Below are 22,270 nucleotides of genomic sequence, written 5' to 3' on the forward strand. Positions count from 1 at the left end.
CTGTAGTAACCTACTGGGGGTCTAGTCTACCTCCTGTAGTAACCTACTGGGGGTCTAGTCTACCTCCTGTAGTAACCTACTGGGGGTCTAGTCTACCTCCTGTAGTAACCTACTGGGGGTCTAGTCTACCTCCCGTAGTAACCTACTGGGGGTCTAGTCTACCTCCTGTAGTAACCTACTGGGGGTCTAGTCTACCTGCTGTAATAACCTACTGGGGGTCTAGTCTACCTCCTGTAGTAACCTACTGGGGGTCTAGTCTACCTGCTGTAGTAACCTACTGGGGGTCTAGTCTACCTGCTGTAGTAACCTACTGGGGGTCTAGTCTACCTCCTGTAGTAACCTACTGGAGGTCTAGTCTACCTCCTGTAGTAACCTACTGGAGGTCTAGTCTGCCTGCTGTAGTAACCTACTGGGGGTCTAGTCTACCTGCTGTAGTAACCTACTGGGGGTCTAGTCTACCTGCTGTAGTAACCCACTGGGGGTCTAGTCTACCTCCTGTAGTAACCTACTGGAGGTCTGGGTTACCTGCTGTCCACCTCCTGTAGTAACCTACTGGAGGTCTTGTCTACCTGCTGTAGTAACCTACTGGGGGTCTAGTCTACCTGCTGTAGTAACCTACTGGGGGTCTAGTCTACCTCCTGTAGTAACCTACTGGGGGTCTAGTCTACCTGTTGTAGTAACCTACTGGGTATTTTGGAGGTCTGGGTTACCTGCTGTAGTAACCTACTGGAGGTCTGGGTTACCTGCTGTAGTAACCTCCTGGAGGTCTGGGTTACCTCCTGTAGTAACCTCCTGGAGGTCTGGGTTACCTGCTGTCCACCCTTCCATCTCCTACTTCCAACCAAGATGCATGAATTGATGAGCAAACGGAAGTATTGGAGAATCGACTCTTGGTCTGAAGTATAACACAGTAAAGTAACGCATTACATCTACAAAGGATTTTATTTTCTGCTTAAAAATTAAATGTGAAAACCCATCCCTGAAACATCTACGTCAAGGCAGAAATAAACTTGCAAGGTTGTAAAAGAGAATCGCATTTCATTTCTGAAGTCCTTCTGTTAAAAAATACTTCCTTTAATTCAAGACAAGCAAGAAGAAACATTGACCGTAAGGCCAGGGGAGAGCAAGCGATCACAGATCAGCTGGAATCCATCTCCCTGGGCAGGCCAGGGGAGAGCAAGCGATCACAGATCAGCTGGAATCCATCTCCCTGGGAAGGCCAGGGGAGAGCAAGCGATCACAGATCAGCTGGAATCCATCTCCCTGGGAAGGCCAGGGGAGAGCAAGCGATCACAGATCAGCTGGAATCCATCTCCCTGGGAAGGCCAGGGGAGAGCAAGCGATCACAGATCAGCTGGAATCCATCTCCCTGGGAAGGCCAGGGGAGAGCAAGCGATCACAGATCAGCTGGAATCCATCTCCCTGGGAAGGCCAGGGGAGAGCAAGCGATCACAGATCAGCAGGTATCTCTAATGTCACTTCTCAGACCAAATGTGTAGAAGATGCTGTAACATTCAACTGAAGCTCTCCCCCCCCCCCCCCCCAAGTAATTAACCAACAGACTTAAATTTCAATACAAATTTTAATTTCAAAGTTCTCAATGTTTTGACTGCTAAAAAGATATCGAAAGGAAAATAAGTCATGTTTGTCTCTTCATCCTCACCCCTGCAGTAACACCGCTTTCTCTGAAGAGTGCCCAAATTCCTTCTCTCCTTCCTCCCTTCCCTCCTCAAACAAGTGTGAGAAAGAACTGTGTGTGTGTGTGTTTATCAGACAGCCAAACATACAGTATATATATATGGCTTAAGTACATAATAGCCAAGTTTTAAACTATATAAAATAAACACACTGATGATAGAGAGACAGGAAGGAGGGGACAGAGAGAGAGACAGGAAGAAGGGGACAGAGAGAGAGACAGGAAGGAGGGGACAGAGAGAGACAGGAAGGAGGGGACAGAGAGAGAGAGGAAGGAGGGGACAGAGAGAGAGACAGGAAGGAGGGGACAGAGAGAGAGACAGGAAGGAGGGGACAGAGAGAGAGACAAGAAGGAGGGGACAGAGAGAGACAAGAAGGAGGGGACAGAGAGAGACAGGAAGGAGGGGACAGAGAGAGACAGGAAGGAGGGGACAGAGAGACAGGAAGGAGGGGACAGAGAGAGACAGGAAGGAGGGGACAGAGAGAGACAGGAAGGAGGGGACAGAGAGACAGGAAGGAGGGGACAGAGAGAGACAGGAAGGAGGGGACAGAGAGAGATGGGAAGGAGGGGACAGAGAGAGACAGGAAGGAGGGGACAGAGAGAGAGACAGGAAGGAGGGGACAGAGAGAGACAGGAAGGAGGGGAAAGAGAGAGACAGGAAGGAGGGGACAGAGAGAGACAGGAAGGAGGGGACAGAGAGAGACAGGAAGGAGGGGACAGAGAGAGAGACAGGAAGGAGGGGACAGAGAGAGACAGGAAGGAGGGCACAGAGAGAGACAGGAAGGAGGGGACAGAGAGAGACAGGAAGTAGGGGATAGAGGAGGAAGAGGCAATATATCCTGGGGGGGAATTTAATAAGCAACAACTTGTTTTGTAATCAAAACCAGATTAAAACGGTTTGGAAATATTTCTTTTCAAAACAACTGCTCCACAAAAGATAAAGAGCAACGAAAACAATGTTTTGGAGATTAAGACCCACATACAACGGAGAATAAGATCAGGACTACAAGGCCTTTCATCCTAGAAGAGTCTGGAGAGAGAGAGAGAGGCCTGAAGAGCTGGAGAGAGAGACAGAGAGAAAGAGAGAGAGAGAGAGAGAAAGAGAGAGAGAGAGAAAGAGAGAGAAAGAGAGAGAGAAAGAGAGAGAAAGAGAGAGTTTCTTTAGGGTCTTGATCTGGGCTGCAGTGGTCTGCTGTTTACCTGAAACAAGAAGGGAGGACCTTAGAGACCTGCACAGTACACACACACACACACACACACCCTATTATTCTATATAGCAACAAAACAATAGACAGTTTAATTTCTTTAGCTGAAATGTGTAGGATCTGTCTCTCCTCCCCTCACCAGGTCTAGGATCTGTCTCCCCTCACCAGGTCTAGGATCTGTCTCTCCTCACCTCACCAGGTCTAGGATCTGTCTCTCCTCACCTCACCAGGTCTAGGATCTGTCTCTCCTCACCAGGTCTAGGATCTGTCTCTCCTCACCAGGTCTAGGATCTGTCTCTCCTCACCTCACCAGGTCTAGGATCTGTCTCTCCTCACCTCACCAGGTCTAGGATCTGTCTCTCCTCACCAGGTCTAGGATCTGTCTCTCCTCACCAGGTCTAGGATCTGTCTCCCCTCACCAGGTCTAGGATCTGTCTCTCCTCCCCTCACCAGGTCTAGGATCTGTCTCTCCTCACCTCACCAGGTCTAGGATCTGTCTCTCCTCACCTCACCAGGTCTAGGATCTGTCTCTCCTCACCAGGTCTAGGATCTGTCTCTCCTCACCAGGTCTAGGATCTGTCTCTCCTCACCAGGTCTAGGATCTGTCTCTCCTCACCAGGTCTAGGATCTGTCTCCCCTCACCAGGTCTAGGATCTGTCTCTCCTCACCTCACCAGGTCTAGGATCTGTCTCTCCTCACCTCACCAGGTCTAGGATCTGTCTCTCCTCACCAGGTCTAGGATCTGTCTCCCCTCACCAGGTCTAGGATCTGTCTCTCCTCACCTCACCAGGTCTAGGATCTGTCTCTCCTCACCTCACCAGGTCTAGGATCTGCCTCTCCTCACCTCACCAGGTCTAGGATCTGTCTCTCCTCACCTCACCAGGTCTAGGATCTGTCTCTCCTCACCTCACCAGGTCTAGGATCTGTCTCTCCTCACCAGGTCTAGGATCTGTCTCTCCTCACCAGGTCTAAGATCTGTCTCCCCTCACCAGGTCTAGGATCTGTCTCCCCTCACCAGGTCTAGGATCTGTCTCTCCTCACCTCACCAGGTCTAGGATCTGTCTCTCCTCACCTCACCAGGTCTAGGATCTGTCTCTCCTCACCTCACCAGGTCTAGGATCTGTCTCTCCTCACCAGGTCTAGGATCTGCCTCTCCTCACCATGTCTAGGATCTGTCTCTCCTCACCTCACCAGGTCTAGGATCTGTCTCTCCTCCCCTCACCAGGTCTAGGATCTGCCTCACCTCACCAGGTCTAGGATCTGCCTCTCCTCACCTCACCAGGTCTAGGATCTGTCTCTCCTCCCCTCACCAGGTCTAGGATCTGTCTCTCCTCCCCTCACCAGGTCTAGGATCTGTCTCTCCTCACCTCACCAGGTCTAGGATCTGTCTCTCCTCACCTCACCAGGTCTAGGATCTGTCTCTCCTCACCTCACCAGGTCTAGGATCTGTCTCCCCTCACCTCACCAGGTCTAGGATCTGTCTCTCCTCACCTCACCAGGTCTAGGATCTGTCTCTCCTCACCTCACCAGGTCTAGGATCTGTCTCTCCTCACCTCACCAGGTCTAGGATCTGTCTCTCCTCACCTCACCAGGTCTAGGATCTGTCTCTCCTCACCTCACCAGGTCTAGGATCTGTCTCTCCTCACCTCACCAGGTCTAGGATCTGTCTCTCCTCACCAGGTCTAGGATCTGTCTCTCCTCACCTCACCAGGTCTAGGATCTGTCTCTCCTCACCTCACCAGGTCTAGGATCTGTCTCTCCTCACCTCACCAGGTCTAGGATCTGTCTCTCCTCACCTCACCAGGTCTAGGATCTGCCTCTCCTCACCTCACCAGGTCTAGGATCTGTCTCTCCTCACCTCACCAGGTCTAGGATCTGCCTCTCCTCACCTCACCAGGTCTAGGATCTGTCTCTCCTCACCTCACCAGGTCTAGGATCTGTCTCTCCTCACCTCACCAGGTCTAGGATCTGTCTCTCCTCCCCTCACCAGGTCTAGGATCTGGTTCCCCTCACCTCACCAGGTCTAGGATCTGTCTCTCCTCCCCTCACCAGGTCTAGGATCTGTCTCTCCTCCCCTCACCAGGTCTAGGATCTGTCTCCCCTCACCTCACCAGGTCTAGGATCTGTCTCCCCTCACCTCACCAGGTCTAGGATCTGTCTCTCCTCCCCTCACCAGGTCTAGGATCTGTCTCTCCTCCCCTTACCAGGTCTAGGATCTGTCTCCCCTCACCTCACCAGGTCTAGGATCTGGCTCCCCTCACCTCACCAGGTCTAGGATCTGTCTCCCCTTACCAGGTCTAGGATCTGTCTCCCCTCACCTCACCAGGTCTAGGATCTGTCTCTCCTCCCCTTACCAGGTCTAGGATCTGTCTCTCCTCCCCTTACCAGGTCTAGGATCTGGCTCCCCTCACCTCACCAGGTCTAGGATCTGTCTCTCCTCCCCTTACCAGGTCTAGGATCTGGCTCCCCTCACCTCACCAGGTCTAGGATCTGTCTCTCCTCACCAGGTCTAGGATCTGTCTCTCCTCACCTCTGCAGGTCTAGGATCTGCGTCACATCCTCAGCTTTAGGGATCTTGATGGAGTTTGGCTCCCCCGAGGGGGCGGAGTCCTGGGCAGGTGCCGCCCTCTTCCTGACTTTGCCTGCCCCTCCTTCCTTCTCATTGGCCAGAGGGGAGGGTGTGGCCTTGGGGGGGCGTCCGCGGCGAGGTTTAGGGATGGTTGACGCACCTGTGGTGAGGTCAGAGGTCACTGTGTCCTCCTGAGAGAGAGGAGAGGATGTGAAGTGTTAAAAATATACACAATTAGAGAAGGAAAAAATATGAGGTTTCACAGAGTTAAATGAACTAATACGACGAGGTTTCACAGGGTTAAATAAACTAATATGACGAGGTTTCACAGGGTTAAATAAACTAATATGACGAGGTTTCACAGAGTTAAATGAACTAATATGACGAGGTTTCACAGGGTTAAATTAACTAATATGAGGTTTCACAGGGTTAAATAAACTAATATGAGGTTTCACAGGGTTAAATGAACTAATATGACGAGGTTTCACAGGGTTAAATGAACTAATATGAGGTTTCACAGGGTTAAATAAACTAATATGAGGTTTCACAGGGTTAAATGAACTAATATGACGAGGTTTCACAGGGTTAAATGAACTCTAACATGACGAGGTTTCACAGAGTTAAATTAACTAATATGACGAGGTTTCACAGGGTTAAATGAACTAATATGACGAGGTTTCACAGGGTTAAATGAACTAACATGACGAGGTTTCACAGGGTTAAATGAACTAACATGACGAGGTTTCACAGGGTTAAATGAACTAATATGAGGTTTCACAGGGTTAAATGAACTAATATGACGAGGTTTCACAGGGTTAAATGAACTAACATGATGAGGTTTCACAGAGTTAAATTAACTAATATGACGAGGTTTCACAGGGTTAAATAAACTAATATGACGAGGTTTCACAGGGTTAAATGAACTAACATGACGAGGTTTCACAGGGTTAAATGAACTAACATGACGAGGTTTCACAGGGTTAAATGAACTAACATGACAAGGTTTCACAGAGTTAAATGAACTAACATGACGAGGTTTCACAGGGTTAAATGAACTCTAACATGACGAGGTTTCACAGAGTTTAACTAATATGAGGTTTCACAGGGGTAAATTAACTAATATGACGAGGTTTCACAGGGTTAAATGAACTAATATGACGAGGTTTCACAGGGTTAAATGAACTAACATGACGAGGTTTCACAGGGTTAAATGAACTAATATGAGGTTTCACAGGGGTAAATGAACTAATATGACGAGGTTTCACAGGGTTAAATGAACTAACAATGATGAGGTTTCACAGGGGTAAATGAACTAATATGACGAGGTTTCACAGGGTTAAATAAACTAATATGAGGTTTCACAGGGTTAAATAAACTAATATGAGGTTTCACAGGGTTAAATAAACTAATATGAGGTTTCACAGGGTTAAATGAACTAACAATGATGAGGTTTCACAGAGTTAAATGAACTAACATGATGAGGTTTCACAGAGTTAAATTAACTAATATGATGAGGTTTCACAGGGTTAATTGAACTAACATGACGAGGTGAACATAGGTGGTCTGAGGGGTCAGTTTAGGTCTGAGGGGTCAGTTTAGGTGGTCTGTGGGGTCAGTTTAGGTGGTCTGTGGGGTCAGTTTAGGTGGTCTGTGGGGTCAGTTTAGGTGGTCTGAGGGGTCAGTTTAGGTGGTCTGAGAGGTCCGTTTAGGTGGTCTGAGAGGTCAGTTTAGGTGGTCTGAGAGGTCCGTTTAGGTGGTCTGAGAGGTCCGTTTAGGTGGTCTGAGAGGTCCGTTTAGGGGGTCTGAGGGGTCAGTTTAGGTCAGGAGGAATCAAAGACCTTTCTCTCTCACCTTCTTCCCGTCGTCCGTCTTGGTGATAACAGGGTTCTCTTCATTCTCTCTCGCCCCGCCCTCTGACGACTCCGTCACAACATCCCTACAGGACAGGAAGGGGATTGACATCAACAGGAAGTGTGAGTTTAGGCGTATGTCTATATTAATGGTGTGTGTTCAGGTGTAAAAATGTTTTATTTTATTATTATAGTGTCATGCTTCTTCTAGGAAGCCTAGCCCGCAGGAGGAGGAGGCCTAGCCCGCAGGAGGAGGAGGCCTAGCCCGCAGGAGGAGGAGGCCTAGCCCGCAGGAGGAGGAGGCCTAGCCCGTAGGAGGAGGACTAGCCCGTAGGAGGAGGACTAGCCCGCAGGAGGAGGAGGCCTAGCCCGCAGGAGGAGGAGGCCTAGCCCGCAGGAGGAGGAGGCCTAGCCCGTAGGAGGAGGAGGCCTAGCCCGCAGGAGGAGGAGGCCTAGCCCGCAGGAGGAGGAGGCCTAGCCCGCAGGAGGAGGAGGCCTAGCCCGCAGGAGGAGGAGGCCTAGCCCGTAGGAGGAGGACTAGCCCGTAGGAGGAGGACTAGCCCGCAGGAGGAGGAGGCCTAGCCCGCAGGAGGAGGAGGCCTAGCCCGCAGGAGGAGGAGGCCTAGCCCGCAGGAGGAGGAGGCCTAGCCCGCAGGAGGAGGAGGCCTAGCCCGTAGGAGGAGGAGGCCTAGCCCGCAGGAGGAGGAGGCCTAGCCCGCAGGAGGAGGAGGCCTAGCCCGCAGGAGGAGGAGGCCTAGCCCGCAGGAGGAGGAGGCCTAGCCCGCAGGAGGAGGAGGCCTAGCCCGCAGGAGGAGGAGGCCTAGCCCGCAGGAGGAGGAGGCCTAGCCCGTAGGAGGAGGACTAGCCCGCAGACAGTACATGCCTCTCCTCTTCATCTCTCCTAAATCAGACAGTACACGGCCTCTCCTCTTCATCTCTCCTAAATCAGACAGTACACGGCCTCTCCTCTTCATCTCTCCTAAATCAGACAGTACACGGCCTCTCCTCTTCATCTCTCCTAAATCAGACAGTGCATAGCGGTCTGAAGGTGTGTTACCTGGTCTTGGTAACAGGAGAGCTGGGCTGGGAGTGGGTACTGGTGTCTCTATGTTAAGGTGTGTTACCTGGTCTTGGTAACAGGAGAGCTGGGCTGGGAGTGGGTACTGGTGTCTCTATGTTAAGGTGTGTTACCTGGTCTTGGTAACAGGAGAGCTGGGCTGGGAGTGGGTACTGGTGTTGCTGTCTGAGCCGGTGGTCTTGTTGTAGACTCTCCTACCTGGCACTGTCAGAGTCTTATTCACTGTAGATAAGACAGGAGATGGCTTTGGCTGGGGAGAAGAGGGGGGGGAGAGAGGAGGGGGGAGAGAGGAAGGGGGGAGAGAGGAAGGGGGGAGAGAGGAGGGGAGAGGAGGGGGGAGAGAGGAGGGGGGGAGAGAGGAGGGGGGAGAGAGGGGGGGGGGAGAGAGGGGGGGGAGAGAGGGTGAGAGAGAGAGGGGGGAGAGAGGAGGGGAGAGAGAGGGGGGGAGAGAGAGAGGGGGGAGAGAGGAGGGGGGAAGAGGAGGGGAGAAGAGGAGGGGAGAGAGGAGGGGAGAGAGGAGGGGGGAAGAGGGGGGGAGAGAGAGAGGGGGGAGAGGGGGGAGAGAGGGGGGGAGAGAGAGAGGGGGGAGAGGAGGGGGGGAGAGAGAGGGGGGGAGAGAGGGGGGGAGAGAGGGGGGAGAGAGGGGGGGAGAGAGAGAGGGGGGGAGAGGGGGAGAGAGAGGGGGGGAGAGAGAGAGGGGGGGAGAGAGAGGGGGGAGAGAGGAGGGGGGGAGAGAGGAGGGGGGAGAGAGGAGGGGGGAGAGAGGAGGGGTGAGGATGGGGGAGAGAGGAGGGGGGGAGAGAGAGGGGGGACAGAGAGGGGGGAGAGAGAGGGGGGGAGAGAGAAAGGGGGGAGAGAGGAGGGGGGAAGAGGAGGGGAGAAGAGGAGGGGAGAAGAGGAGGGGAGAGAGGAGGGGAGAGAGGAGGGGGGAAGAGGGGGGGAAGAGGGGGGGGGAGGAGGGGGGAAGAGGGGGGGGAGAGGGGGGAGAGAGGGGGGGGAGAGGAGGGGTGAGAGAGGAGGGGGGAGAGAGGAGGGGGGGAGAGAGGGGGGGAGAGAGGAGGGGGGAGAGAGGGGGAGAGAGAGAGGGGGGAGAGAGGAGGGGAGAGAGAGGGGGGGAGAGAGAGAGGGGGGAGAGAGGAGGGGGGAAGAGGAGGGGAGAAGAGGAGGGGAGAGAGGAGGGGAGAGAGGAGGGGGGAAGAGGGGGGGGAGGAGAGAGAGAGGGGGGGAGAGGGGGGAGAGAGGGGGGAGAGGAGGGGGGGAGAGAGAGGGGGGGAGAGGGGGGGAGAGAGGGGGGAGAGAGAGAGGGGGAGAGAGAAAGGGGGGAGAGGGGGGAGGGAGAGAGAAAGAGGGGGGAGAGGGGGGAGAGAGAGAGGAGGCAAAGCGAGGTAGGAGAGAGAGATGGGGCAAATAGAGAGAGGGGGCAAAGAGAGAGATAGAGAGGGGGGAGAGAGAGAGAGAGAGAGAGAGGGCATAGAACAGTTTATTAAGATATAATCTAGATAGTATACAGGTACATAGAACAGGTTATTAAGATTTAATCTAGATATTATACAGGTACAGTTTATTAAGATATAATCTAGATAGTATACAGGTACATAGAACAGGTTATTAAGATATAATCTAGATATTATACAGGTACATAGAACAGGTTATTAAGATATAATCTAGATATTATACAGGCACATAGAACAGGTTATTAAGATCTAATCTAGATATTATACAGGTACAGGTTATTAAGATATAATCTAGATATTATACAGGTACAGGTTATTAAGATATAATCTAGATATTATACAGGCACATAGAACAGGTTATTAAGATATAATCTAGATACTATACAGGCACATAGAACAGGTTATTAAGATCTAATCTAGATATTATACAGGTACAGGTTATTAAGATATAATCTAGATATTATACAGGTACAGGTTATTAAGATTTAATCTAGATATTATACAGGTACATAGAACAGGTACAGGTTATTAAAGATATAATCTAGATAGTATACAGGTACATAGAACAGGTTAATAAGATATAATCTAGATATTATACAGGTACAGTTTATTAAGATATAATCTAGATAGTATACAGGTACAGGTTATTAAGATATAATCTAGATATTATACAGGTACAGGTTATTAAGATATAATCTAGATATTATACAGGTACATAGAACAGGTACAGGTTATTAAAGATATAATCTAGATAGTATACAGGTACATAGAACAGGTTAATAAGATTTAATCTAGATATTATACAGGTACATAGAACAGGTACAGGTTATTAAAGATATAATCTAGATAGTATACAGGTACATAGAACAGGTTAATAGGATATAATCTAGATATTATACAGGTACAGTTTATTAAGATATAATCTAGATAGTATACAGGTACATAGAACAGGTTAATAAGATTTAATCTAGATATTATACAGGTACAGGTTATTAAGATATAATCTAGATATTATACAGGCACATAGAACAGGTTATTAAGATCTAATCTAGATATTATACAGGCACATAGAACAGGTTATTAAGATATAATCTAGATATTATACAGGCACATAGAACAGGTTATTAAGATATAATCTAGATATTATACAGGTACATAGAACAGGTTATTAAGATATAATCTAGATATTATACAGGTACATAGAACAGGTTATTAAGATATAATCTAGATAGTATACAGGTACATAGAACAGGTTATTAAGATATAATCTAGATATTATACAGGTACATAGAACAGGTTATTAAGATATAATCTAGATATTATACAGGCACATAGAACAGGTTATTAAGATATAATCTAGATAGTATACAGGTACATAGAACAGGTTAATAAAATATAATCTAGATATTATACAGGTACATAGAACAGGTAAAGGTTATTAAAGATATAATCTACATATTATACAGGTACAGGTTATTAAATATATAATCTAGATATTATACAGGTACATAGAACAGGTTATTAAGATATAATCTAGATATTATACAGGTACAGGTTATTAAGATAAAATCTAGATATTATACAGGTACAGGTTATTAAGATATAATCTAGATATTATACAGGTACATAGAACAGGTACAGGTTATTAAAGATATAATCTAGATAGTATACAGGTACATAGAACAGGTTATTAAGATATAATCTAGATATTATACAGGCACATAGAACAGGTTAATAAAATGTAATCTAGATATTATACAGGTACATAGAACAGGTTATTAAGATATAATCTAGATATTATACAGGTACAGGTTATTAAGATATAATCTAGATAGTATACAGGTACATAGAACAGGTTATTAAAGATATAATCTAGATAGTATACAGGTACATAGAACAGGTTATTAAAGATATAATCTAGATAGTATACAGGTACAGGTTAATAAAGATATAATCTAGATAGTATACAGGTACATAGAACAGGTTATTAAGATATAATCTAGATATTATACAGGCACATAGAACAGGTTAATAAAATGTAATCTAGATATTATACAGGTACATAGAACAGGTTATTAAGATATAATCTAGATATTATACAGGTACAGGTTATTAAGATATAATCTAGATAGTATACAGGTACATAGAACAGGTTATTAAAGATATAATCTAGATAGTATACAGGTACATAGAACAGGTTATTAAAGATATAATCTAGATAGTATACAGGTACAGGTTAATAAAGATATAATCTAGATAGTATACAGGTACATAGAACAGGTTATTAAGATATAATCTAGATATTATACAGGCACATAGAACAGGTACAGGTTATTAAATATATAATACATGTACATAGAACAGGTTATTAAAGATATAATCTAGATAGTATACAGGTACATAGAACAGGTTATTAAGATATAATCTAGATATTATACAGGTACAGGTTATTAAGATATAATCTAGATATTATACAGGTACATAGAACAGGTTATTAAGATATAATCTAGATATTATACAGGTACATAGAACAGGTTATTAAAGATATAATCTAGATAGTATACAGGTACAGGTTAATAAAGATATAATCTAGATATTATACAGGTACATAGAACAGGTTATTAAGATATAATCTAGATATTATACAGGTACATAGAACAGGTTATTAAAGATATAATCTAGATATTATACAGGTACATAGAACAGGTTATTAAGATATAATCTAGATATTATACAGGTACATAGAACAGGTTATTAAGATATAATCTAGATATTATACAGGTACATAGAACAGGTTATTAAGATATAATCTAGATATTATACAGGTACATAGAACAGGTTATTAAGATATAATCTAGATATTATACAGGTACATAGAACAGGTTATTAAGATATAATCTAGATATTATACAGGTACATAGAACAGGTTATTAAGATATAATCTAGATATTATACAGGTACATAGAACAGGTTATTAAAGATATAATCTAGATAGTATACAGGTACAGGTTATTAAAATATAATATAGATATTATACAGGTACATAGAACAGGTTATTAAGATATAATCTAGATATTATACAGGTACAGGTATTATAACAGGTACAGGTACTATAACAGGTATTATAACAGGTACTATAACAGGTACTATAACAGGTACTATAACAGGTACTATAAAAGGTACTATAACAGGTATTATAACAGGTATTATACAGGTACTATACAGGTATTATAACAGGTACAATACAGGTACTATAACAGGTACTATAACAGGTATTATAACAGGTAGTATAACAGGTACTATAACAGGTACTATAACAGGTATTATAACAGGCACTATAACAGGCACTATAACAGGTGAGGTCCTTACCTTTCCCGTCAGCAGCACCGTTCTGGCCTCTGATGATAAATACTCCTTATCATTGATCAGGTCCTGGAGGGAGACAACTTATTAAATACTCCTTATCATTGATCAGGTCCTGGAGGGAGACAACTTATTAAATACTTATTAAATACTCCTTATCATTGATCAGGTCCTGGAGGGAGACAACTTATTAAATACTCCTTATCATTGATCAGGTCCTGGAGGGAGACAACTTATTAAATACTCCTTATCATTGATCAGGTCCTGGAGGGAGACAACTTATTAAATACTCCTTATCATTGATCAGGTCCTGGAGGGAGACAACTTATTAAATACTTATTAAATACTCCTCATCATTGATCAGGTCCTGGAGGGAGACAACTTATTAAATACTTATTAAATACTCCTTATCATTGATCAAGTCCTGGAGGGAGACAACTTATTAAATACTCCTTATCATTGATCAGGTCCTGCAGGGAGACAACTTATTAAATACTCCTTATCATTGATCAGGTCCTGGAGGGAGACAACTTATTAAATACTCCTTATCATTGATCAGGTCCTGGAGGGAGACAACTTATTAAATACTCCTTATCATTGATCAGGTCCTGGAGGGAGACAACTTATTAAATACTCCTTATCATTGATCAGGTCCTGGAGAGAGACAACTTATTAAATACTCCTTATCATTGATCAGGTCCTGGAGGGAGACAACTTATTAAATACTCCTTATCATTGATCAGGTCCTGGAGGGAGACAACTTATTAAATACTCCTTATCATTGATCAGGTCCTGGAGAGAGACAACTTATTAAATACTCCTTATCATTGATCAGGTCCTGGAGGGAGACAACTTATTAAATACTCCTTATCATTGATCAGGTCCTGGAGGGAGACAACTTATTAAATACTTATTAAATACTCCTTATCATTGATCAGGTCCTGGAGGGAGACAACTTATTAAATACTCCTTATCATTGATCAGGTCCTGGAGGGAGACAACTTATTAAATACTTATTAAATACTCCTTATCATTGATCAGGTCCTGGAGGGAGACAACTTATTAAATACTCCTTATCATTGATCAGGTCCTGAAGGGAGACAACTTATTAAATACTTATTAAATACTCCTTATTATTGATCAGGTCCTGCAGGGAGACAACTTATTAAAAACTCCTTATCATTGATCAGGTCCTGCAGGGAGACAACTTATTAAAAACTCCTTATCATTGATCAGGTCCTGGAGGGAGACAACTTATTAAATACTTATTAAATACTCCTTATCATTGATCAGGTCCTGGAGAGAGACAACTTATTAAATACTTATTAAATACTCCTTATCATTGATCAGGTCCTGGAGGGAGACAACTTATTAAATACTTATTAAATACTCCTTATCATTGATCAGGTCCTGCAGGGAGACAACTTATTAAATACTTATTAAATACTCCTTATCATTGATCAGGTCCTGGAGGGAGACAACTTATTAAATACTCCTTATCATTGATCAGGTCCTGGAGGGAGACAACTTATTAAATACTCCTTATCATTGATCAGGTCCTGGAGGGAGACAACTTATTAAATACTCCTTATCATTGATCAGGTCCTGGAGGGAGACAACTTATTAAATACTTATTAAATACTCCTCATCATTGATCAGGTCCTGGAGGGAGACAACTTATTAAATACTTATTAAATACTCCTTATCATTGATCAAGTCCTGGAGGGAGACAACTTATTAAATACTCCTTATCATTGATCAGGTCCTGCAGGGAGACAACTTATTAAATACTCCTTATCATTGATCAGGTCCTGGAGAGAGACAACTTATTAAATACTCCTTATCATTGATCAGGTCCTGGAGGGAGACAACTTATTAAATACTCCTTATCATTGATCAGGTCCTGGAGGGAGACAACTTATTAAATACTCCTTATCATTGATCAGGTCCTGGAGGGAGACAACTTATTAAATACTCCTTATCATTGATCAGGTCCTGGAGGGAGACAACTTATTAAATACTTATTAAATACTCCTCATCATTGATCAGGTCCTGGAGGGAGACAACTTATTAAATACTTATTAAATACTCCTCATCATTGATCAGGTCCTGGAGGGAGACAACTTATTAAATACTTATTAAATACTCCTTATCATTGATCAGGTCCTGGAGAGAGACAACTTATTAAATACTCCTTATCATTGATCAGGTCCTGGAGGGAGACAACTTATTAAATACTCCTTATCATTGATCAGGTCCTGGAGGGAGACAACTTATTAAATACTCCTTATCATTGATCAGGTCCTGGAGGGAGACAACTTATTAAATACTCCTTATCATTGATCAGGTCCTGGAGGGAGACAACTTATTAAATACTCCTTATCATTGATCAGGTCCTGGAGGGAGACAACTTATTAAATACTCCTTATCATTGATCAGGTCCTGGAGGGAGACAACTTATTAAATACTCCTTATCATTGATCAGGTCCTGGAGGGAGACAACTTATTAAATACTCCTTATCATTGATCAAGTCCTGGAGGGAGACAACTTATTTACGCAAACTTTTGCATGACACCTTGGTCGTGTGTGTGTGTGTGTGTGTGTGTATATAGTGCGTGTGTGTATATAGTGTGTGTGCGTGTGCATGTGTGTGCGTGTGTGTATGGTGTGTGTGTGTGTGTGTGTGTGTGTGTGTGTGTGTGTGTGTGTGTACCTTGTCAGGAGGAGTGTAGAACTTGGAGGGCAGGACGGGGTCTTTAGGAGACTCCAGATGACAGGCGGTCGACTTGTTAACGATCACGAACAAGGCCACGTCACACACGATGTACAGCTTCTGTAACCACGACAACGCACAACATACTGGCTGAATGGGTCTGAATGGGTCTATAGTCAGTTAACATACTGGCTGAATGGGTCTATAGTCAGTTAACATACTGGCTGAATGGGTCTATAGTCAGTTAACATACTGGCTGAATGGGTCTCTAGTCAGTTAACATACTGGCTGAATGGGTCTCTAGTCAGTTAACATACTGGCTGAATGGGTCTATAGTCAGTTAACATACTGGCTGAATGGGTCTATAGTCAGTTAACATACTGGCTGAATGGGTCTATAGTCAGTTAACATACTGGCTGAATGGGTCTATAGTCAGTTAACATACTGGCTGAATGGGTCTATAGTCAGTTAACATACTGGCTGAATGGGTCTATAGTCAGTTAACATACTGGCTGAATGGGTCTATAGTCAGTTAACATACTGGCTGAATGGGTCTATAGTCAGTTAACATACTGGCTGAATGGGTCTATAGTCAGTTAACATACTGGCTGAATGGGTCTATAGTCAGTTAACATACTGGCTGAATGGGTCTATAGTCAGTTAACATACTGGCTGAATGGGTCTATAGTCAGTTAACATACTGGCTGAATGGGTCTCTAGTCAGTTAACATACTGGCTGAATGGGTCTCTAGTCAGTTAACATACTGGCTGAATGGGTCTATAGTCAGTTAACATACTGGCTGAATGGGTCTCTAGTCAGTTAACATACTGGCTGAATGGGTCTATAGTCAGTTAACATACTGGCTGAATGGGTCTCTAGTTAGTTAACATACTGGCTGAATGGGTCTCTAGTCAGTTAACATACTGGCTGAATGGGTCTCTAGTCAGTTAACATACTGGCTGAATGGGTCTCTAGTTAGTTAACATACTGGCTGAATGGGTCTATAGTCAGTTAACATACTGGCTGAATGGGTCTATAGTCAGTTAACATACTGGCTGAATGGGTCTATAGTCAGTTAACATACTGGCTGAATGGGTCTATAGTCAGTTAACATACTGGCTGAATGGGTCTATAGTCAGTTAACATACTGGCTGAATGGGTCTATAGTCAGTTAACATACTGGCTGAATGGGTCTATAGTCAGTTAACATACTGGCTGAATGGGTCTATAGTCAGTTAACATACTGGCTGAATGGGTCTATAGTCAGTTAACATACTGGCTGAATGGGTCTCTAGTCAGTTAACATACTGGCTGAATGGGTCTATAGTCAGTTAACATACTGGCTGAATGGGTCTATAGTCAGTTAACATACTGGCTGAATGGGTCTATCGTCAGTTAACATTCTGGCTGAATGGGTCTATCGTCAGTTAACATACTGGCTGAATGGGTCTACAGTCAGTTAACATACTGGCTGAATGGGTCTACAGTCAGTTAACATACTGGCTGAATGGGTCTCTAGTCAGTTAACATACTGGCTGAATGGGTCTATAGTCAGTTAACATACTGGCTGAATGGGTCTATAGTTAACATACTGGCTGAATGGGTCTATAGTCAGTTAACATACTGGCTGAATGGGTCTATAGTCAGTTAACATACTGGCTGAATGGGTCTATAGTCAGTTAACATACTGGCTGAATGGGTCTATAGTCAGTTAACATACTGGCTGAATGGGTCTATAGTCAGTTAACATACTGGCTGAATGGGTCTATAGTCAGTTAACATACTGGCTGAATGGGTCTCTAGTCAGTTAACATACTGGCTGAATGGGTCTATAGTTAACATACTGGCTGAATGGGTCTATAGTCAGTTAACATACTGGCTGAATGGGTCTATAGTTAACATACTGGCTGAATGGGTCTCTAGTCAGTTAACATACTGGCTGAATGGGTCTATAGTTAACATACTGGCTGAATGGGTCTATAGTTAACATACTGGCTGAATGGGTCTATAGTTAACATACTGGCTGAATGGGTCTATAGTCAGTTAACATACTGGCTGAATGGGTCTATAGTCAGTTAACATACTGGCTGAATGGGTCTATAGTCAGTTAACATACTGGCTGAGTGGGTCTATAGTCAGTTAACATACTGGCTGAATGGGTCTATAGTCAGTTAACATACTGGCTGAATGGGTCTATAGTCAGTTAACATACTGGCTGAATGGGTCTATAGTCAGTTAACATACTGGCTGAATGGGTCTATAGTCAGTTAACATACTGGCTGAATGGGTCTATAGTCAGTTAACATACTGGCTGAATGGGTCTATAGTCAGTTAACATACTGGCTGAATGGGTCTATAGTCAGTTAACATACTGGCTGAATGGGTCTAGTCAGTTAACATACTGGCTGAATGGGTCTATAGTCAGTTAACATACTGGCTGAATGGGTCTATAGTCAGTTAACATACTGGCTGAATGGGTCTATAGTCAGTTAACATACTGGCTGAGTGGGTCTATAGTCAGTTAACATACTGGCTGAATGGGTCTATAGTCAGTTAACATACTGGCTGAATGGGTCTATAGTCAGTTAACATACTGGCTGAATGGGTCTATAGTTAACATACTGGCTGAATGGGTCTATAGTCAGTTAACATACTGGCTGAATGGGTCTATAGTCAGTTAACATACTGGCTGAATGGGTCTATAGTCAGTTAACATACTGGCTGAATGGGTCTCTAGTCAGTTAACATACTGGCTGAATGGGTCTATAGTTAACATACTGGCTGAATGGGTCTATAGTTAACATACTGGCTGAATGGGTCTATAGTCAGTTAACATACTGGCTGAATGGGTCTATAGTCAGTTAACATACTGGCTGAATGGGTCTATAGTCAGTTAACATACTGGCTGAATGGGTCTATAGTCAGTTAACATACTGGCTGAATGGGTCTATAGTCAGTTAACCTACTGGCTGAATGGGTCTATAGTCAGTTAACATACTGGCTGAATGGGTCTATAGTCAGTTAACATACTGGCTGAATGGGTCTATAGTCAGTTAACATACTGGCTGAATGGGTCTATAGTCAGTTAACATACTGGCTGAATGGGTCTATAGTCAGTTAACATACTGGCTGAATGGGTCTATAGTCAGTTAACATACTGGCTGAATGGGTCTATAGTCAGTTAACATACTGGCTGAATGGGTCTATAGTCAGTTAACCTACTGGCTGAATGGGTCTAGTCAGTTAACATACTGGCTGAATGGGTCTATAGTCAGTTAACATACTGGCTGAATGGGTCTATAGTCAGTTAACATACTGGCTGAATGGGTCTATAGTCAGTTAACATACTGGCTGAATGGGTCTATAGTCAGTTAACATACTGGCTGAATGGGTCTATAGTCAGTTAACATACTGGCTGAATGGGTCTATAGTCAGTTAACATACTGGCTGAATGGGTCTCTAGTCAGTTAACCTACTGGCTGAATGGGTCTATAGTCAGTTAACATACTGGCTGAATGGGTCTATAGTCAGTTAACATACTGGCTGAATGGGTCTATAGTCAGTTAACATACTGGCTGAATGGGTCTATAGTCAGTTAACATACTGGCTGAATGGGTCTATAGTCAGTTAACATACTGGCTGAATGGGTCTATAGTCAGTTAACATACTGGCTGAATGGGTCTATAGTCAGTTAACATACTGGCTGAATGGGTCTATAGTCAGTTAACATACTGGCTGAATGGGTCTATAGTCAGTTAACATACTGGCTGAATGGGTCTATAGTCAGTTAACATACTGGCTGAATGGGTCTATAGTTAACATACTGGCTGAATGGGTCTATAGTCAGTTAACATACTGGCTGAATGGGTCTATAGTCAGTTAACATACTGGCTGAATGGGTCTATAGTCAGTTAACATACTGGCTGAATGGGTCTATAGTCAGTTAACATACTGGCTGAATGGGTCTATAGTCAGTTAACCTACTGGCTGAATGGGTCTATAGTCAGTTAACATACTGGCTGAATGGGTCTATAGTTAACATACTGGCTGAATGGGTCTATAGTCAGTTAACATACTGGCTGAATGGGTCTATAGTCAGTTAACATACTGGCTGAATGGGTCTATAGTCAGTTAACATACTGGCTGAATGGGTCTATAGTCAGTTAACATACTGGCTGAATGGGTCTATAGTCAGTTAACATACTGGCTGAATGGGTCTATAGTCAGTTAACATACTGGCTGAATGGGTCTATAGTCAGTTAACATACTGGCTGAATGGGTCTATAGTCAGTTAACATACTGGCTGAATGGGTCTATAGTCAGTTAACATACTGGCTGAATGGGTCTATGGTCAGTTAACATACTGGCTGAATGGGTCTATAGTCAGTTAACATACTGGCTGAATGGGTCTATAGTCAGTTAACATACTGGCTGAATGGGTCTATAGTCAGTTAACATACTGGCTGAATGGGTCTATAGTCAGTTAACATACTGGCTGAGTGGGTCTACAGTCAGTTAACATACTGGCTGAATGGGTCTATAGTCAGTTAACATACTGGCTGAATGGGTCTCTAGTCAGTTAACATACTGGCTGAATGGGTCTATAGTCAGTTAACATACTGGCTGAATGGGTCTATAGTCAGTTAACATACTGGCTGAATGGGTCTATAGTTAACATACTGGCTGAATGGGTCTATAGTCAGTTAACATACTGGCTGAATGGGTCTATAGTCAGTTAACATACTGGCTGAATGGGTCTCTAGTCAGTTAACATACTGGCTGAATGGGTCTATAGTTAACATACTGGCTGAATGGGTCTATAGTCAGTTAACATACTGGCTGAATGGGTCTATAGTCAGTTAACATACTGGCTGAATGGGTCTATAGTCAGTTAACATACTGGCTGAATGGGTCTATAGTCAGTTAACATACTGGCTGAATGGGTCTATAGTCAGTTAACATACTGGCTGAATGGGTCTATAGTCAGTTAACATACTGGCCGAATGGGTCTATAGTCAGTTAACATACTGGCCGAATGGGTCTATAGTCAGTTAACATACTGGCTGAATGGGTCTATAGTCAGTTAACATACTGGCTGAATGGGTCTATAGTCAGTTAACATACTGGCTGAATGGGTCTCTAGTCAGTTAACATACTGGCTGAATGGGTCTATAGTCAGTTAACATACTGGCTGAATGGGTCTATAGTTAACATACTGGCTGAATGGGTCTATAGTCAGTTAACATACTGGCTGAATGGGTCTATAGTCAGTTAACATACTGGCTGAATGGGTCTATAGTCAGTTAACATACTGGCTGAATGGGTCTCTAGTCAGTTAACATACTGGCTGAATGGGTCTCTAGTCAGTTAACATACTGGCTGAATGGGTCTATAGTCAGTTAACATACTGGCTGAATGGGTCTATAGTCAGTTAACCTACTGGCTGAATGGGTCTATAGTCAGTTAACCTACTGGCTGAATGGGTCTATAGTTAACATACTGGCTGAATGGGTCTATAGTCAGTTAACATACTGGCTGAATGGGTCTATAGTCAGTTAACATACTGGCTGAATGGGTCTCTAGTCAGTTAACATACTGGCTGAATGGGTCTCTAGTCAGTTAACATACTGGCTGAATGGGTCTATAGTCAGTTAACATACTGGCTGAATGGGTCTATAGTCAGTTAACATACTGGCTGAATGGGTCTATAGTCAGTTAACATACTGGCTGAATGGGTCTCTAGTCAGTTAACATACTGGCTGAATGGGTCTATAGTCAGTTAACATACTGGCTGAATGGGTCTCTAGTCAGTTAACATACTGGCTGAATGGGTCTATAGTCAGTTAACATACTGGCTGAATGGGTCTCTAGTCAGTTAACATACTGGCTGAATGGGTCTATAGTCAGTTAACATACTGGCTGAATGGGTCTATAGTCAGTTAACATACTGGCTGAATGGGTCTCTAGTCAGTTAACATACTGGCTGAATGGGTCTATAGTCAGTTAACATACTGGCTGAATGGGTCTCTAGTCAGTTAACATACTGGCTGAATGGGTCTATAGTCAGTTAACATACTGGCTGAATGGGTCTCTAGTCAGTTAACATACTGGCTGAATGGGTCTATAGTCAGTTAACATACTGGCTGAATGGGCCTATAGTCAGTTAACATACTGGCTGAATGGGTCTATAGTTAACATACTGGCTGAATGGGTCTATAGTCAGTTAACATACTGGCTGAATGGGTCTATAGTCAGTTAACATACTGGCTGAATGGGTCTATAGTCAGTTAACATACTGGCTGAATGGGTCTATAGTCAGTTAACATACTGGCTGAATGGG

General features: G+C 43.9%; 1 protein-coding gene across 15 annotated transcripts in view; it reads right to left on the bottom strand.

The window, feature by feature from the left end:
• Positions 1 to 1,563: 1,563 nt before the first annotated feature.
• Positions 1,564 to 22,270, bottom strand: part of LOC110512929 (sister chromatid cohesion protein PDS5 homolog A) — a 105,833-nt gene continuing 85,126 nt past the window's right edge. For 10 of the 15 annotated variants that reach the window (XM_090188364.1, XM_090188366.1, XM_090188368.1 and 7 more), the window contains 6 exons: positions 15,930 to 16,049; positions 13,222 to 13,284; positions 8,512 to 8,648; positions 7,322 to 7,406; positions 5,432 to 5,661; positions 1,564 to 2,896 (listed from right to left, as the gene is read on the bottom strand). In XM_090188364.1, the coding sequence (XP_090044490.1) occupies positions 2,893 to 2,896; positions 5,432 to 5,661; positions 7,322 to 7,406; positions 8,512 to 8,648; positions 13,222 to 13,284; positions 15,930 to 16,049 (639 nt within the window). In that variant the 3' untranslated portion in view covers positions 1,564 to 2,892. Of the gene's footprint in view, positions 2,897 to 5,427; positions 5,662 to 7,321; positions 7,407 to 8,511; positions 8,649 to 13,221; positions 13,285 to 15,683; positions 15,750 to 15,929; positions 16,050 to 22,270 lie in introns of those variants that run through there. The other 5 variants (XM_090188369.1, XM_090188370.1, XM_090188371.1 and 2 more) reach the window with 3 other exon arrangements.

The sequence above is a fragment of the Oncorhynchus mykiss genome, chromosome 10, assembly GCF_057628025.1.
Source record: "Oncorhynchus mykiss isolate SJ-2025 chromosome 10, ASM5762802v1, whole genome shotgun sequence".
Classification (NCBI taxonomy): domain Eukaryota; kingdom Metazoa; phylum Chordata; class Actinopteri; order Salmoniformes; family Salmonidae; genus Oncorhynchus; species Oncorhynchus mykiss.